This window comes from Populus trichocarpa, chromosome 10 (genome assembly GCF_000002775.5).
Source record: "Populus trichocarpa isolate Nisqually-1 chromosome 10, P.trichocarpa_v4.1, whole genome shotgun sequence".
Lineage (NCBI taxonomy): Eukaryota > Viridiplantae > Streptophyta > Magnoliopsida > Malpighiales > Salicaceae > Populus > Populus trichocarpa.
Window position 1 is genome coordinate 13,794,099 of NC_037294.2, and position 19,758 is coordinate 13,813,856.

The window sequence follows — 19,758 nt, forward strand, 5'->3', positions numbered from 1 at the left end:
TTGGTCAACGGAAAACACTTTTCGATAAATGAAAAACACTTTCCAGTCAACGAAAAACACTTTCTAGTCAAAGAAAAATTTGGTTTAGTTTACAGGAAAGTGTTTTCTTTTTTAGCTGTGTTTGTTTTCCGGAAAGTGATTTCCGGGAAACCATTTTCCAAACTTTTTTGTGTTTGTTTGTCATTAGAAAAGTTGGTCAACGGAAAACACTTTTCGATCAAAGGAAAATTTGGCTTGGTTTTCAGGAAAGTGTTTTCCTGAAAAATTTAGGCGGAAAACACTTTCCGGAAGTTATGAAAAAATTAGAAATGTCATTATTTGCTGATTATATCAAATTTGATCCTCAAACTTTTGATTACCATATATAATTTGTTTTGTACATTTATTTTTCAATTCCATCTCTTAAAATTTAATTTTTATATTAATTTTGGTCCTTATTTTTATAATTTCTATTTGCTTTTTCCTTATCATTTTTTTATTGAAATTTTTTATCTATCAAATTTGGTCCTCATTCTTTTGATTGTTACTTATTTTATTTAAAATAATTTATGAAATGTTAATTATTATTATTTTAATTTATTCACCTTTCTTTTTTTTTTAATTTTTTAGATTTGATCTCTATTATTTTGATTATTATTTATTTTATTTGAGATAATTTATGAAATTATATTTTTTTTCAATTTCATTCTCATTCAACTTTTTAATTTATAAGATTTGTTCCTCGTTATTTTAATAAACTTGAGAAAAATAAAACATTAATAAGTTATTTTTCAGCTCATTTTCCATGACATAACCAAACACTGGAAAGTGTTTTCCAACTTATTTTTCATTACACCACCAAATATCAGAAAAATCAAGTTAACTAAGTTAATCCGCTAAACTCGATGTAGTGAATAGTAAAAACACAATTGTTTTTTAGGTTTTTTTTTTTTTTTTTTTTTGGCTGTCAAGGTTAACTTCCATGTTTAGAGATGTTTATAAATGGAATTATAATTAGTTTTTCATAGAATCCTCCTATTTACTGAACATTCTCTTTAAGAGACGTTGATGAGGTGGATTATACCATCCTAGGCGATGTAAATCCTCAAGGATTTTTGTTTTTATATAAAAACCGAAGAATGATAGAATTCGTAACTTCCTGTTTCTTAAGTATAGTATCAGATTAATTATCTAGTAAGTATCCTAGTGATAAGAGTTTGGAATCAAAAGATTTGCTTTTTCTATGATCTTATATTCGAACCCTGTGATTACTAATATAATGGTTATCAGGAGTTTACATGGTCGTTAATTTCAGGACTCGTGGGATTATTTGAGATGCGCGCAAGCTGGCATAAACATCCACATTAATAATAATAATAAAAAGTATAGTATCAGATTTCATTATAAAAAAAGGTATACTATTAGATTTTAATGAATAAAAATAACTAAATAATATATTAATTACTGGACTACATTTTGTTTCTATTAAAATCTCGCTATTGTTTAAAGTGTATGTAATTCCGGCATAGAAATATGTGTCCATTAATGGATAATATTCATGACAGACGAATCAAATTTGGAAAACAATTGCTCATAATATCGCATGGGATTTATATGCTACATAAAATCACATAACCTCATGATCAACTGCTTTTGCGTGTATACAGTCTTCGATATCTTTCGCGATCACCTGTAATTACAACCATCATTAAAATATGATTTATTATAATCCAAATCAAGAGCTTTTTATTTAAATTCCATTATGTTGCAGGAAAATCTATCCGATTTCGGGTTATTTAAGGAAGTTACGTGTCCCACGTCCCGTAAAATCCTCACTCAATATCAAATCAAATTCGAGCTTTGTATTTCCAGACTAGGATTCTTGAATATGCTAGGCTGCTTGAGAAAACGAGTACAACGACCTGCTGACAAATCTCTGTCATTCGCACCTTCCATCTGGATGAATAAAAATAATAATAAGAAATAGGATCGTTCATAAACATAGCTTCATTTCATTTTTTTTATAAAATTAAAATTAAAAAATAAAAACTAAGATTTTTTGTTTAAATATAATATTTCTCCATCAAAATTAGAATATTAGTTTTTCAGTTTCCCAAATTAGTATCAGGTTTGAAAAACGCATTTTAAAAGTCTTTTTCGCAGGTTTTTTCATTATTTATCAGACCAAGAAAAACATGAATAATACAACTTTTTTTTTAAAATCTTTTATAAACAAGCATTCTTTATCAGTATAAAGGATCAGAACCATTTTTTATATTTTCATATCTAGCCGGTGTCATAAATTTAATTTTCATTACAAATTTAATATAAATAATTCTTTAGCTAACAATAATTTTTTTTAATAATTTTTAATTAGAATGAAATAAAATTAATATTCTACAACTAGATTATCATAAATATAAAATATTAAAATAACTATTATAAACTATAGTTTTGATTTTTATGAAAAAAATTTATAATCCTGGTATATTTTAATGAAAAAAATGTTTTTTTTTCCAAAGAAATAAACAAAATTTCCAACTTTTCATTAGAAAAAATGAAAAGAAAAGGAAAAGGAAAAAGAAAAATAGTTTTATGGTAATGAACACATCCAAAACATTTGGAGGGCTAAATTAGGATAATACCAATCCTATTTTTAATTAATTCTGAAATTACCTGCATTTGACGTTAATTAGCAGTGATCAATTTCAATAGATATTTTATTGAAGGTAGACAATATTATTTTAAAATATATATTTTAAAATATTAAAATAATATTTTTAAAAATTATTTTTAATATCAACACATTAAAACAATTTAAAAACATTAAAAAAATTAATTTTCAGCTAGTTTTATTTTTAAATTTTTAAAAAATACAATTTCAACTCCCAAATATTTTCTTTAAAGTGCGCCAATCCAAACTCCGAGAGTAAAGACTAACATAGTACTTGTTCTACTAGATAGCCACCCCACCCCCCCACTGTGACCCATCAGTAAACTAGCTAGCTGTCAACCCCCATCTCACTGTCCACAGCTTTTATTTCAACTTCCCTTCCTCCCTTTTCCCTCTCACCAGTCTCCTATTATTTTTTATCTCCTCCCAAAAAGGTTAAAAAATAAAATAAAATAAATCTAATTAAATACTTAAATTTTTGAAAGAAAAAATAACAGCAGGAGGACACCCACCTAGACCCGGCGTGGAGTACCTATAAGAGCATCAACCTCCACTGCCCCATCCCCCTTTACCTTCTCTCTCTTCCGCCTCCAACCCACCACCGTAGTCTCCCATGGACCCACCACCTCTCTCCGCCGCCGCAACCACCACCACCACCACCCTCCCCACCCCCAATTCATATCCAGACTCCATTGACTCCTCCCCTCGCTCCCGCAACACCGATTCCAACTACTTCGACGACCCACTGCCCCCTCTCTCTTCAAAACTCCGCCTTATGTGCTCTTATGGCGGCCACATAGTCCCTCGCCCACACGACAAGTCGTTGTGCTACGTAGGAGGCGACACCCGCATCGTCGTCGTCGACCGTCACTCAACTCTCTCCTCACTCTCCTCTCGCCTCTCCAACACTCTCCTTAACGGCCTACCCTTCATTTTTAAGTACCAACTCCCAAGCGAAGACTTGGATTCTCTGATTTCCGTCACTACAGATGAAGATTTAGAAAACATGATCGATGAGTATGACCGGACGAATAGCAACAACGGTCCAAAACCGTCGCGTTTGCGCCTCTTTCTGTTCCCTTTGAAGCCGGAGTTGTCGCAGTCTATTGGGCCAATTCTTGAAAACAGTGCGAAATCGGAAGATTGGTTCTTGAATGCTTTGAACGGAGCTGCTGCCGCGGGGTTGTTGAACCGAGGTTTTTCAGATTCTGCTTCGGTTAATTGTTTGTTGGGTCTTGATTACAATGATAGCAGTGATGGTTTAAATAATGGAAACAACAGTAATAATAACAGTAATGTTGATTTAGTTGCTGCTGCTGGTGGTAGTAGAGATGGGGAGGGGTCGAACAAGGGTGTTGTAAAGCAAGATGTTCATTCAGTTCCTGATTCTCCTATGCTGGAAACTACGTCGTCTTTTGGGTCTACTTCTTCTTCGCCTTCGCTTGCGAATTTGCCTCCGATAAGGGTTCATGTGGAGGATGGTGGTGGGGTTAGAGATCAGAAAGTGGCGGTGGGAATTGAGGATCAATTTGCTCAAATGACTGTCGGTGGTGCTGGTGCTGGTGTTGGGCAGAGGCAGGATGATGGGTTTGTGGTTCTGTCATCGCCGCCGCCGCCACCGATGCCTGTTGCGATTGCGTCGCCGGGTGTACCTGTTGGGGGTCAAGTGGTTGTTGGTGAGTATCAGAATCGGGTTTTCTCTGATGATGAGAGATCCGACCATGGGGTTCCTGTTGCTTATAGAAAGCCACCGCAACCTCAGACTCAGGTGCAGACTTCGATTCCTCAGAACCAACAGAGGTCTGGCAGTGGTGGTGGTGCTATTGATTTGCCATCCCCAGAGTCAGTTTCAAGGTACTTAATTTATTATTCCTTTTATATTGGTTTGGGCTTCTTCTTTTTTTATTAAATTTGAATGATATGGTTAGATTGTTAGTTTAATTGTGAAGAAAGGATTAGATTTTGAATTGGGTCGTCTGTGTTTGTTTTAATGTTTCAGTGATAGTAGTCTAAGCAATGCTATAAATCGACAAAAGCCCATGATTTATCAGGACCAAATTGTGCAAATCCCATCTGGAGCCAACAGGGTTGCTGCTCATCCTGTTGATTCGAAGATCAATACTATCTCTGATCCGAACACTCGAGTTCAGATTCAACAACAGGTTCAGGATTCTGGGTATGTATTGCAGCACCAATTCGATCAACAGCAACAGCAACAGCAACAGCAACAGCAACAGCAACTGCAACAGCAACAGCAACAGCAACAGCAACCGCAACAGCAACCACAACAACAGCAATTTATGCATGCTGGTGCTCATTATATTCAATATCATCCCACAGGGGCAGTGCCAATGTCGGCATATTATCCTGTATACCCTCCCCAGCAGCAACACCATCACCATCCTCAGATTGATCAGCAATACCCTGTGTACTATGTGCAGGCAAGGCAACCCCAAGCTTACAATTTACCTGTCCAACAACCTGGTATCAGTGAACCAACAACTACCATCCCTTCTAGCCGCCCTCAAACACCTCCCAATCCAAACATGTTGCCCACTCCCACAACTTTCAATCCCATGAGAAATGCTCACATTGCAAAAACTGAATTGGCTGCTTATAGAACAGCAACTCCAGGCACGCCACAGTTAGTTCAGGTCCCTTCCAACCAGCATCAACAGCAATATGTTGGTTACTCTCAAGTTCATCACCCTTCCCAGTCTGTTGCCCCTACTTCTGCTGGCACTGCTAATTATGGTTATGAGTTTGGTGACCATGCACATGGTCAGATATACTATGCCCAGCCTATGGCACCCGCAATGCCTCAGTACCAAACTATGACAGCAGCTACTGCTGTAGCATTGCCAGAATCTTCCGTACAGTTTGCCAGTGACAACATCAAGCAGCAGATCAGAAGTTCACAGGCAATGTAAGTCAAGCTGAAAGAGGAAAGAAGACACAATTTTGAAAGAAGGGTGTGTGGTTTATATATTTCATTTTTCTGTTTAGCGTCTGTCTTGGAATTGGTATTGGTTTGTATTTATGTATCTGTGGTAGATAATAAGGAACTCTGCTCGTCTTCACTCTTTCTTTTACGTCATGTTGTTACTGTCATAGGAAATGAAAGTGGTCTGGGATTATACTGTAAAAGCTCAAACTACATATATCGTGTGATTGTGCAGTTCACATATCAGTTGTTGAATAAATATGTACACAAGTTGTAAGAGCTTTGAATTTCTTAAATCTATGTTTCAGGAGGCCTGCATTTTTGCATATGACCTTGTTCCAGTCTTTTGTGTTTTATCTTTGTTACTTAAAACATAACTAGCAGAAACTCTCAAACAAATAAATTTGGCAAATGAAAACAAAATGGATTTAGAGAAATCCTTGGCTAAACTGTCTCGTATCTGCCATGAAGTTCTTCTAGCTACCCACCACCCTTTTAAACAGGCTCTCTGTTCGAAACTGCGTTTCTGTTGTGTTATGCAGCAGCTTCAACCATGGCGAAAAGATCTCTTATGGTTGTCAAGTTCTTATTCGCCTCTTTTAAGTGAACTTGCATTTTGCTGCCTTTTGATATTCATGCCCCAATTTTACCGTTTCATTTTGGAGTTGCCAGGAAAAGAGGTTCAGAGTTTGATCGTTGATGTCATAATAATTGGTGGAGCCTCTTTTTTTTCCCAGTCTTTTGATGTTATTATTATGAAGGTATAATGCACAATTAGATTTCGGCCCTCACCTGTTATTTTCCTCTTCTTCAATCATCTCTTCTAAGCTCACGTAAGCACCATCCTTTCAATCATCTCTTGTGCTGCACTTTAAAACAAAGAAATTTATGCGTGAAGTTGCGTTCAAGTAGATTGTTTGAGGACGAAATGAGAGACACATATACATGGCCTAGCCTAAAGTAGGGGACTTAATTCATGCTATGAAATTATAGCCATTGTTTGATTCTTTGAAAAAGACACTACCTTCTATCAATACTCAACATGATTGAATGATCACTACCATTGCGTTCGCTGTCTTGAGAAAGCTGTTTCCATAAAAACAAAACAAAGGCTACGCTTCCTTCCTTCCTTCCTTCCTTCCTTCCTTCTTTCTTTACAATCTCATCAGATCAGATCAACTTTGTTCCTGTTGTTGGTAACAAGCCAAAGACGAGAGAGAGAGAGAGGATATTGTGTGTATGCTCACCGCGAGTCACTGATTTGTCATGTGACTGCACTGTCACAGCAACGTTAGATTCTCTTTTGTTTTACTTCTGCATTAACTAGCGTACGAGGTTTTGCGTTCTGTTTTTTGAGATGGGAGAAATTAAGCTGTTTGGGTCTGATTATCAAACCAGACACGTGTTTCTGCTGCCTGCTTGCTACAGAATCAGCCTCGTCTTTGGACTAATTAAGCAAGGACTTGATGCTGCCTCCACTCCACGCCATCGCATTCCTTGATCATAATTTAGGTTGTCCTATCTTGCTGGCCCGTGCTAAGTCACGGACAGATTAACTTTTTTAATCATGAAAAAAAAATAAGTCAGGAAACAATTATGTTTTCAGAGAAATAAATAAAAGAATTTCAATTACAAGTTAAATTTTGATTAATTTAATAACACAATAAAAATATAAAGCAACAAAAAAAATTAATAAACAAAGCCGAACACAAATATTAATTTTTTTTTTCAATTTTAGTTAATTTTTCAAATCATAACCTAAGTTATTTGACTGGAAGCATTATAAATTAAAAAATTATGTGGGTTGAAATTACACAAATAAAAAACTACACAAAAAATCCAAGAAAAAAAACAATGAAAATAATGAGGGTTAAATTTTGCAAAATAAAAATAAAAATAAAAATAAATCAAAAGACAACAATAAATTTTTAATTTGATAGTTAATTGAAAAGAATTAAAAAAACAACTAAAATGACGGAATAAAAAGACTGAAAAATGAGGAACATAAAGTTCGATATCAAATTTAGATTTTTGAAAATTACATGGACTGATTACCTAATATCTCAAAAAGATGAAGGACTAAAATGAACTCTTGAAATAAATTTCAAATCCACCACCTATTCTACCTGTTTTTTTTTTTTTTTTTGCTTTAGTCCCCTATCTTTCAATTCAACCCTCCCTTCTAAAACAAATATACAATTGAATGCTAATTTTGGTTCAAAAGGGATAAATTGTACAAAATAAAAACTTGAGAACTAAATTAAAAATTAAAAAAACCCGCTCCAATCCATGGTGTTGTGTGAGTAGGCGAACAATAAGAACAAAAACACCTCCTTTAGTTTCTTTTAACTAGCTATTTAACTCGCGCTCTGCCGCGAGACAATTATTTTTTTCCTACAAAAAAGTTGTATATACTGATTTTTTTTCAATGTGTTTTTATACATAAAAATTAAATAGTGTCAATAAACGGGAAAAAAGTCATTATTGATAACTAAAAACAAAACTGAAAAAATCAAGAGATATATATAGATCAAGATATTTAATTTAATAAGACAAGATATTTACTTGATTGTGCTTGCTGAATTTGCTTATTAAATTTTATTTTTTATTCAATCAATCAATAATAGAAATAGACACACATTAAATTGATTAAATAAAAGAAGAAGAAAATAATGCAAGGCTACATATATTAGAAATATTATATGAAGATAAATATTTTTTACTTTTTTAAATAAAGTTAATCTATATAAAAGATAAAAAGAAAATAGAGATGAATGAGAATAATCTTTTCAAAAACTAAATACAGACAACACCGTTAAAATAAAGTTTTCATCCAAAAAATGTTAAACAAAATCACAAAGGAGAGAGATTAATTGAAACATGAATTTAAAAATTATTTATGAAAAAAGACATTAAAAAATATATCAATTAAGAAAATCAATATTAGAAATAAAATAGCTGATATTGTGGCTTAACTTGTCAAACTTGTACTCTGGGTCATGAATACAACCCGGTTCAGTATTTTTTTTAAAATTTATATTTAACCTTAAAAAAAGGGCCAAAAAATAATCTAGATTCTCGAGCTCATGGCCCAACGCTTTCGAGTCATTGCAAGGAAAATCCTACACATGTGGATGAGCCTTTAAGCCCGCACACCTAGGTTTTTTTTTTTTGTTTTTATATATATATATATATATATATATATATATATATATATTAAAATGACTTGTCGTTTGCGAGCCCAGATTTTGACTATCAAATGGTGGCCAGAGATCGAGGCAGCACCTCTTTTATAGAAGATAACCCAATTCTTAAGTTGTTTCAACTTAGAAACACCTCATCAATATCCTTTGAACACCCATAAATCAATCTATTAATTCAAAATACAAAAAAAAGAGAGTCTAGAAACATGAAATCTAGCCAGGTTAGATTTATCTTTAGGCAATATTGAAGTTCTAAACAACCTCCATCAAGCCCCTCTCATGTCGTAGAACCCATCCCATGAAGACCAAAAAAATCCATTTTGATAGTTGTAAATGATTTGAACAACGACTTTCTCTCTCATTACTAGAATCTAGTGATCATTTTTTCTCTTCTTTCTAATCAGGAACTGAAAATTATTATAAATAAATTTTTGTATAAAAACTGATTTTTTTGATATCTAAAAAGATCTAAATTATCTAATTTGTGTTATTTTTAAAGTTTAAGGATCTAAGTGTATTTCTTAAAAAATTTCTGACACAACATCCATGTTTGATGCCCATTTTATTTGAGTTCATTTTCTTTTAATTCCACCATTACTTAAGAAATCAGAAGCAATTAATGTTTAATTAGGATTAAATAGCTTAAAATAAAAATTTAAGGATCAAAATAAATTATTAAAAAATACAAAATATATCCATAATGTTTCATGTGCTTGTGAATATTGTAGCTGAACAGTGAAAGAACACGCATTCTAGAGTTTCTTATAGTAATTGGTAAGAAAGGACAAAAGGGGATGATGCCGAGGAGAAAGATGGACGTTAATCCATCCATCAAATCTGACTAACAAACAAGGGGGGGGGGAAATGATGGCACTCGAGCTCTCCAAATTCAGTTGGATCGTAAAATTATTTGCAAGGAAGGATAAGAAGAATCCATCATTAGTTCTCTATCCATTGTAGCAAACAAGGAAATTATCTCATCATCCATTCTCTTTACAGTCCATCTCTCCTAACAAGGCTCTATTTGTTAAAAAAAGAAAAAAGAAAAAAGAGAATCCTTTCTTTCTCAGGTGCCAAACGAGGACCTCTTTGTCCGTCATCCCGAGCCATCATTCCTAACAAAGCGAAATATTTAATTATTTACAATTAAGGGGGCAGCTCAAAAGAGAAAGGATATCAAGCGAAAAATATTCTGTATGATAACCCGAGTTGGATCGCAGCATTTCAATGGCTTTTATTTTTATTTTTTTGTAATTTGTAATTGCGCAAATAACGCTAATGGCAATGAGCTTCTAGTTTAACAAGTTATCTATATTCTGTGTCTCAATGTTCTTAGATTTGAGCCTCTCTTTCGCCAAAGAAGAAGAAGAAGAAGCGCTGGCAGTAGCATTTCAGAGAAATTATTTACAGTGGCTAAGCATCTCTTTAAAGGGTTTGGGTGGCTTAGAGCAATAGATTGGGATCTTTGACAATCTAACATTCAATGCTCAAAAATTGACCTGGTGCCCAGGCGTGCTTGCTGAGAAAGCAAAGAAAATAATGACTGCGCCTACAATTCTCATGCCATCCTTGAATGCGAGGAGACTAGAGAGATATCCTTGGTTTTTTTTATATGGTTATATATATATATATATAAATCGTTGAAGCTTCACATTCGCGCATGAGGAGAGGGCTTCCACTTCTTTGCCACAATCAATGGCTGGTTTATGAAATAATACTAGGGGTCATCATTTTCAGTTCGGTTTGGTTTTTATTAAAAAAAAAATAACTAAATTAAAATTTTATTTTTTTTAGAAAAACCGAAACCAGTTCAAACTGACCGGTTTCGGTTCGGTTTTTAGGACAAAAACGGTTCAAACCAGTTTGGTTCGGTTTTTTCGGTTTGGCTAGGTTTTTTCGAGACAAAAACCGGTTCAACCGATTTTGGCTCGGTTTTTTCGGTTTGACTAGGTTTTTTGCCGGTTTGGCTTGGTTTTTTTTCGGTTTGGGTTTGGCTCGGTTATTTTTTTCCGATTTTCTTGATTTTCTCGGTTTTTTAATTTTTTTACTCACCCCTATAAAATATGGAGTTTCAAAAATGCATGGAGGTCATAGCAGGCTACCTATCAAAGAGACCACAAAGAAAGATACCTAGTCCAGCCCAAATAGCTGCTTATATTATGACCGCTGCCTAAGTACATTATTTGTCACGACTTACTAAGATCCTGCTTGTTTTTATGTTTGTAAAATTTTTTTAAAAGAATTTAAATTTAATTTTTTTATAAATATTTTTAGATTATTTTGATGCGTTAATATTAAAAATAATTTTTAAAAAATAAAAACAAAATATTATTTTGATGCATTTCTAAATAAAAAATATTTTAAAAAACAACTGTAACTACATTTCCAAATGAGGCAGATAAAACACCTGGAATTACAAAACCTACAATTAGCCTCTGCATAGTATGTTATATAGAAAATTCAGGAAAAAGAAATGGATTGGTTTCATGTGATCTTTGTCAAGCTGACACGGGACACGAAAAGGAAAAACATAAATCAGAGAACTTAGGAAATTAGAACGTGTCATTAATTGATACATAAAAATTTGTTAAGAGATAAAAAAAAAAAATAACTTGTTTACTTAGTAATCACATCAAACACTCTCACACATTGATCAGCTCCACAAGAAGCCAGTTGCATTCGCCTGCATTCTTCACTCTTTTCAGGGTTTCTCCATGACAGTCGATTCACTGAAGACACATGGCACAATGAAGTATCGAACCGGACTGCAAGATTGGCAGCTGCACTCTTATTGATGGTAAGACTCCACAATTCGATGAGTCCATTTTCCATTCCAACTGCAAGAAGCCCATGATTACTTTGACGATCAATACCGACCCATGACAGGGCAGTGACACTGCTGCTGAACTGTGGCAAAGTCATCATCTGTTTAACTGATGAGTCTTGCTCTACGGCCCAGATCTTCACTGTCTTGTCCCTGGAACCAGTTGCAAATTGGTGACCAAACGGGTTCCAGGAACAAGACCATATAATTCTCTTGTGTGCCTCCTGTCTTGCTAGAAGCTGATAACTAACTTCATCTGTGCCTATACAAATATCACGAATAAAAGATTCGATCATAGCATGCTATGAAGTTTCATGGAGTCTTGAATTATAAAGGCAAGTTTACACATAAAATTAATCCCATCATGTTTCTGAAGAACCGTGTACTTTCATCCCCAGAGAATAGTTTCGGAGTCCAATTTATTGCTGAGTGAGGAAAATGAAATAAAGTGCACTGACTTTTTAACATCTCATTTTGGATGAAAGAAACAAACATGGAAAATGCAATCAAATGCCCCAGAAGATGCAGTGGTATAAGTACTGAGTCATATGTCAACAACAGAAAAGCAATGATCCACGGAACCAACTGCGATGAAGTAATACATTCTAGACAAGTCTAAAGTTCTGCTGTTGTCAGCCTTCATCCAGATCTTCAAAAGAAAAGAAAAGAGAAGAAAAACATAAAAATTATTTTACTCTTGCTATTCACTTTCAAGCAAATCTCTCTTCTGACCATTTCCATATAGCACATGCTTTAGCCTTAATTTAATCCACAAGTACAAGGATGATGACACTGAAGAGTAGCATATAAATTCATGATAAGGGGTACCTGTTCTTTTGATTGCGAAAACGGAGAACTGCCTATCTCTTGACACAGCCAAAAGCATACTGTCATCACGAGAGAATTCCATTTGTGTCACTGTTAAGCTATGTGCCTGCAAACGACCAACTGCCTTCCAGGAGCCCACTTGCCATAGCCATATTTCTGCTACCATGGCAGACTGGGCCTGCAAAACATAAAATATATAATTAAAAATTTACAACTCCCAAACCATCCTGTGTGTTTGCAGTGGCAATTTTAGAACAATCATATGCACTTGCCTAAAAATCCATACATGTAGTGGAAAGAATGCCACTCCATACAAGTTGTTGCAAGGGAGCCACTCATACTAGTTTGAGTTTATAATATATTCTCCAGTTTAAATTAACTTTTTTGATGTATTCAAATGAGCTGCCCTCCTGGTTCATTACTGGTCCACTTCAACTTCAAATAAAAAGATTTTCTTCCTTCACACTTCTTTGAGTTCCCAAATAAGTTATGTTTATGAAACGCCACTGTTCCCAATAGCAGTGAAAATGAGACCAAATTAGTTTCATATAAATTTTACTATGGAAGCCAATGGACATAATATTCCAGCATGTTTATTGGGTGCAATCACTTCTAAAGAACAAGTATTCCCTTGAATGATATAATATCTTCTCCAGTTACAATACATACTTTGCACCAGAACAATTATCGACCATGTTTCCCAGAAATGTCTCTCCCAACATGAACGTTCATGGCTGAAGTAAAGCACTCAAGCAATTGCCATCCACCCAAAGGTAAGTACTTTTGCAGCTAAAATGCTGAATCAAACTAAACACAGAAAAATTGGAAGGAACATGACTGGAATAGGAGTCCTGTAATTTTTTCTCCATCTTTATTTGGAAATTAAGTAGGATACTGGTTGCAACAAGGACAGCTATAAGCAAAAAAGTTTCTCCTTTCCCATGCCTAAGGGTATTTTTGTTGAAGTTCACACTAGAGTTTAAAACAAAAGTAACATTTGGTATTATAAGCATATACCTTACACGAGGAAGCGACAAGCTTCCCCTCATGATCACAGCTTAGGGAAAAAAGCTCGTTTCCATGACCATAAAGTTTGTGTGACTCTGGCCATAATATGTGGTATGCCAACTGATCTTCAATGGGAGGTTCAGTGAACACAACTGGAACTGCATCAGGAATGCTTTCGAGGGTATCGAGACCATCATTCCCATTCCTTTCTGGGGTCTCCTGCACAGCTGCAAAACAAAAACATCAGTTAAAATGCTTTTAGTTGGAAACTTGCACTTGTTGCTAGTTGCATGAAATCTTGGTCTTCTCTTATGAAAAAGTAGTGTGAAACCATCATCAGTTTAAGAGATAGATATCTATAACAAAAAATGGCTTGTCATTAATTTTTTTTGTTTTTATTACTGACAATGAAGAGCCTTTGTCTAATTATGGCCCCAACAAAGCATGGTCCAGAGGAAGAATTTGAAACCAGTCCTCCCTTTTGTTTTTTTTTTTATGAAATTGTTACCCAACAGTTTCACCCCTTCTATTTCAAAACCAAGACTTTTTCACTTTCATACCCGGTAACAGGTTCTAGTCTTATTTGTTAGGCAAATACATGCACAGGCATGCGTGCACACTTGCAGACACAATGTGCTGGAATATGTGTATCTATAGATCTGGAGGGTGGAGCTCAAGAGTGGGAGCAGGGTAGGGATGCATCAACCTAGTCCACATAAAACAAAAGGCTGACTGGCATAAGAATACGATTGCAAGAATGGCTAAAGAGGCTAATACAGTGCCTTTTTCACTTATAGTAACTATGTACCTTGCAAACTTTCATTGCACTAGATATGCTGTAGCAATTTAAAATGTCACATGAAGAGAAGTAAAAACTTTTCCCTCTCAGAATGCTTAAAACTGTCAGTTCCATAATCTAAGAATGCATCAGGTATTTGACATTTTTAATTCATCTAGAAGAAGCAAACCATGTCCAAGACTTTCGAATTGTTGCAGATATTATTAAACTGCAAGATTAGTACATGCAGAGATTTTATGTACTCCACACTGACATACATATATAGAGAGGGGGAGAGACACTCACTGTTAACATAAATAGGCTTCTGAGACAGGCCAAGAGCGGACATATTTGCACCCAAAATCTGAACATCAACTTGAAGGTTTTCAGGAAAACTAGACTTTTGACAAGTGGCAAGATTCAGTGTCTTCAAAAAGGATAAAGGAGCTTCAAACACTCTAGCAACTTTCTCGTCAGCTCCACCAACAAAACGATGGTTCCCCTTTCCTTGGATGATGGCCACACAATTGATGTCATGGCCATGAATCTGAGGGCGAGCAATTTCATGCCAGGATTCCTCGTCTGTGAGAAAAGCACTGTTTTTCCATGGAGCAAAAATACGAGTTGTCTGAAATGAAGACTATTTGTCAAAAGTGACTGAAGTAACATGTAAAACTCAGATGTATGTATGCAAAATCACGAAATAATTTTTATTAGGGGTAAACAACCAGTTTTACTAAGCAATAATACGAGAATAACACTTACAAAAATTCAAGAAATTCAACTTTTATCATGAATGTCTTCAAGGTTGCTACTTTTAAGCTCTTCCCATAACTATTCCTTTTCTTTTATTTTATTTTCTTTTTTTCTAAAAATAGAAAACTTTAAAAGGCTAAGTAATTTCTCTTCCTTAAATTCGCAGGCAACTTGCTGACAAGATAAAACCGAAGTGGGTGTGAATTTTCTTTTCTGATGCTTTTGCTTACAGTGTTTTTTTTTTTTTTTGGACAAGAACTTAAGTTATGATAAGTCAAAGAGATGTTCTTGTTGCCATGTATGCCCCCACCTTTTGTGATCCACACAGCCCCATTCATATGTAGAAGCACTATTCATATCGTTACACATACTAACTAGTGTCTACTTAAACAACAGTAAGAGGACATGAGATAAAACATATTTATAAAGCACTCTGATATTGATTATTGTTATACCTCTTTGTTTGGGAGACTTTTCTTATTCATTTCAAGTTTCAAGATTCTATTGGTCCATCAAATGGCTCACTGCATGTTACCAGATTAACTTTCCATTTTGTATATTTAATATCGTTTTAGCCTGTTAAAATTAACTGGAAAGAACTTTGCAGACTCGCAATAAGGAAAAATATGTCATGAAACAGTTCCTAAATCATGAACAAAACATTACCTGGTCAAGACTAACTGATATCATGTATTCTCCAGACCTCGCCCATGCAATATCTGTCACTGCAGCAAAGTGCCCAGATGGAACTTTCTGTGGTTGCCAATGATCCACATCAACACCAACATTTTTCCATAGATGGAAAGCCCCACCATATCCATGTGCTAGAATTGCATTTCCATCTCGGCTCCAGTGGCCCCCATAAAATCCTAGAGCAGAATGACTTAACTCCCCAACAGTGACCACATTCATCCAGATACCAGTTTTCCTTTCAGGTTGCCAGATCATCATTGTCTTGTCCATTGAAGCAGACAGAATGCTTTGTGGCTGATGGTATGTAGTTTCTTCTACAGAAGTAATTGAAGGGGGCTGCCACTCCACTGAATACACCCAATCTTCATGTCCAATTAAGAGAGACTCTAAAGATATCTGATAGGAGGAAGAGCCAGCAACAAGTACAGGACCCTCAATATAAGATGCCAGGCTTATTTCCTCTTTCCTATATGTACCCTGGTTGTTGGTCAGTGAACCCCTAAGGGTCATCTTCCATATGCGGATGCCTTTGTCCTGAGACGAACTTACAAGCAGAATGCTGTTTGCTTCATCATTACATATGGGCAATGAGAAGTCCAAACTCCTGATCCAATCTGTATGTGCTTTCAAATCGCAAGCATGAACAAACTGGATACATAAGAAAAGAAAACCAGCATGTTTGAGATGCACATAAAATATTTTGTGCTGGAAAATAGGTAGGCTTAGATTCAGAGTTGGTTACCTTTCCTGTCCTCTCCCCACAGTAAAGATGAATTTTGTTATCCAATCCCCCCATAGCAAGGACCATATGCCCAGAATTTCCAGGCAATTCTGCCAATGAAAGAGCCACCATAGGCTTTGAACCAACAAATAGGGTCTCCAGACATGACAATTTACATTCACCTAAAACAAGCGAATAGAGCTTTAATCATCATCAAGAGCAATTAGTTCAATGTCTCATCAATGATGACAACAAATAGGCTAAGTTAGGATAAATGTTGTAGAGAAGCCATGATCTGTACATAGTATAGATTGGGGTTATTGAATTCAATCAACATTTAAGATGTCAAACTGCAACCAAAACTCTGTAGCTTGATTATAATAGCCATTTCTATGCAATGTTCACACAAAATTTTTAAGAGTAAAAAGGCAACTGGAAGTTTGTACAGATAGTTCAACAAGGTATTATATACATGGAAAACACGCATCGGTCAACTAAGAAAGTTCTAATTGACAAAACAATCTCCATCATATGTCGTCTCCATAGCAAGCTCTTGTCTGATTTATAACGATGCCAAGAACAAGCAAACTAAACATTGTTTGGCCTTAAATTTCAATAGCAATGAAAATGAAACAGTCGAAAAATTTTTACTTGCTTACCTCCAGCAGTAGAAGGTAGGACCAGTTCCCACACATAAACTGTACCATCAGAAGAAGTCGATGCAAAAATTGCATCTGTTTCAGAAACCATAATTCCAGTTATGCATGTAACCCCCTTCTTGTGTGATTGTGGCAACTGCAACACTTGCCTCCACTGAAAATAAAAGAAACGCAATGATGAAAAAAGAAAATTATAGAATATAAGTTTCCGAATTGCTTTCTAAAAGTAAGAGATGCCCAGAGTTATTTAAACACTACACAAAGTAACAACTACCTAAAACAAAACATCATAGCTATTGATTATGATTCCGGATGTTCATGACTCAACAAGTTATATAGGTAAGCAATAAAATAACGGAAAAAACTTTACCAAATTCCCATGAAATGAAACCGATTTTGGATTGAATCATCAACACCAAAACATAAGAAGAAGAGAAGAAACAGATTACCTTTTTGACTGCAAGAGTTAACTCCCATAGAATAATAGCACCATCAGTGTCTCCAGAAAGCAGGTAATGACGGTCTAATTGTTTTGCTGCCAACAAAAACAACAAATTTCATTAGGATTTTACAAAAATGTAATCTTAACTGGCCTATGAAGTAAGAATTCCAAAAATCTTTGTATTGAATTAGCAAAACTAAATAGTTAACAGAAAGCAGAATTTTCAAACTTCTTGACTTTTTAAACATCTCTCGGAATCCAAATAGAACACTAGTCATACATAAAGCTTTGTGCAGTAAACAACTAAGAACAGCCCAGGAACACATAAGAAGAAAGAACCTTTAAAAGCAAACTTTGTGCCTGGAATCCAGTGAGTGCAGTTGACAGAGGCCTTGTGACCAGGAAGTGTAGTCAGAATCTGAGCAGTCTATCCCGCAGAAAAAAAAAAAGCCAGGTTTGTTAAGAATGCCACTACAACAAGGTTACAGTCTGGTAGTCAGAGAATATGAGGAAGAAAGATACCTTGGGACAGAAAATAGCGACAGCATTCTGGGAACCGAAGGAAACCAAATCAGAGGCGCCCCAAGAAACGTTATTCACTACTCTGTTGCATCCTGCTCCTATGAACACGCTCTTCACTTCAACCTCACTCTCTTCTTTATTTCCACTCATCGTCAACTTATTTTTAATAATCTCAAAAATTTCTTCGAAAGAGAGAGACTTGCTGACTGCTGCAGCGATCGAGCTGAGAGAGCGGCCAAAACCTTCTGCGAGTTTTTTTCAGGTAAAAAGAAGAAGGGGGTCTGAGGACGAAAAGAAAAAAAATGGGGGTGAAAGTGGGCCTGGTTTTTCAACTCCGAAACTGGACCGTGGATTGGGTCGTAAAGTCAAATTCCTTGGGCTTCGGTCCTATGAAATTAATAGTTTTTTTTCTCGGGCTGGCGATTTTGGCATCTGCGCACATTTAAAATCAAACCTTTATGAAAAAAACTGATAACATTATTCTACAATATCTTTATATCGTATAAAAAAAACAAATAATCTGAGATGATATGTTTTATGCAATTGTGTAGTTATATAAACCATTAGTTGGAATACATATAAGTTAACCGTTGTGTGATAACTGTTTTTTAAATTGTACAGTATGAAAATTACAAAAATAAAGAAAATGAGTTATGTATAAGCAAGAATTTTGGATTTCAGTCCAGGTTTTGATTTTGTGCTTGTTTATTTTATTTCATGTTAATTAATTTAATTTGATTTAAAAATAAAATTCTTCTATAAAAACTAAATTTAACAAAGACAAAAAAAACAAAAATCAAGGTAACATGTGATATTTTCAAAACAACTAAAAAATTTAGTAGAAAGTGAAAAAAATAATAAAATGTTGGAAGGTGGAAAAACATCTTTAAAAAAAAAAAAAAAACCAAAAAATCTAGTATCAACTTCATAAATCAGAGTTAATTTCTTAAACACGCAATCCATTAAACTCAAATTCTGAACTCAACTACGAAGCCAAACACTTGACTAATTAAATATTAGAGGGTGAAGCAATAATAAACAAATCATTATAAAAAAAATATTGCAAGGAAAAAAACAATAATAAAAAAGGATGATGTTTGATAGAAAAAAAACTCAAAATGATGAAATTATAATTTTTTTAAAAAAACCATGTAAAATAAAATAAATAATAATCAAAATAATAATAACAAAATCTGGCAGATGAAAATATTTATTGAGGGTGAGATTTAAAAAAATTCATAACTTCATAAATTATTATAAATAAACAAAATTATTATAAATAACCAAAATTATAATAAAGAGAATAATGATGAAATCTTGAGGATAACAAACTTTAAGGGTTGTTTTTTTTTTTTTTAATATCAACATGAAAATAAAATAGAAGAGAGGATAAAAAAAACAAAAAGACTGCATGCGCCACTTGTACGTGAAGAGGATACCGAGATGTTTTAATCGCCGCCCTAACAAGGTTTTAGATATTAGACGTCACCAAAATTTGTCATCTAAACTTTTCTAATACTACTCATGTTCTCTTTGATTTATTTTTTTCTTTTTATTTATAGAATTATTCTACTGTTTTTAATGACATCCAATAATTATCAAATAACCAAATATAAAACATAAAAAAAAATCCCTTAATAAAAGGCAGGGATTTTACATTATAAGGACAATGACGTAATTTAATTGCTTGAAAATTAAATCAAAAATTAAAAAACTTCTTAACCAGA

The 19,758-nt window shown here is 34.4% G+C and overlaps 2 protein-coding genes and 1 long non-coding RNA gene across 4 annotated transcripts; 1 reads left to right on the forward strand and 2 right to left on the reverse strand.

The window, feature by feature from the left end:
* The first annotated feature begins 3,071 nt into the window (after window positions 1-3,071).
* Window positions 3,072-5,923, forward strand: LOC7459817 (uncharacterized). Its single transcript, XM_002314799.4, has 2 exons — window positions 3,072-4,507; window positions 4,653-5,923. Exons 1-2 carry the CDS (start codon window positions 3,267-3,269, stop codon window positions 5,581-5,583), a joined length of 2,172 nt encoding a protein of 723 aa, XP_002314835.4. The 5' UTR covers window positions 3,072-3,266; the 3' UTR covers window positions 5,584-5,923.
* Window positions 5,924-6,227: 304 nt separating this feature from the next.
* On the reverse strand, window positions 6,228-7,172 carry LOC112328946 (uncharacterized). 2 transcript variants are annotated; one of them, XR_002984318.2, is made up of 2 exons: window positions 6,622-7,172; window positions 6,228-6,461 (listed from the first exon to the last, which is right to left on the reverse strand). It is a non-coding gene; the product is annotated as an uncharacterized LOC112328946 (long non-coding RNA). The 2 variants fall into 2 exon arrangements; XR_002984319.2 differs by having other exon boundaries at window positions 6,228-6,466.
* Window positions 7,173-11,323: 4,151 nt separating this feature from the next.
* LOC7475561 (elongator complex protein 2) lies at window positions 11,324-18,309 on the reverse strand. The gene is made up of 10 exons (XM_002315882.4): window positions 18,032-18,309; window positions 17,849-17,936; window positions 17,517-17,602; window positions 17,068-17,221; window positions 16,430-16,590; window positions 15,661-16,335; window positions 14,545-14,866; window positions 13,470-13,687; window positions 12,453-12,630; window positions 11,324-11,886 (listed from the first exon to the last, which is right to left on the reverse strand). The coding sequence occupies exons 1-10, from the start codon at window positions 18,179-18,181 to the stop codon at window positions 11,417-11,419; spliced, it is 2,502 nt and encodes an 833-aa protein (XP_002315918.4). The 5' UTR covers window positions 18,182-18,309; the 3' UTR covers window positions 11,324-11,416.
* Window positions 18,310-19,758: the final 1,449 nt, after the last annotated feature.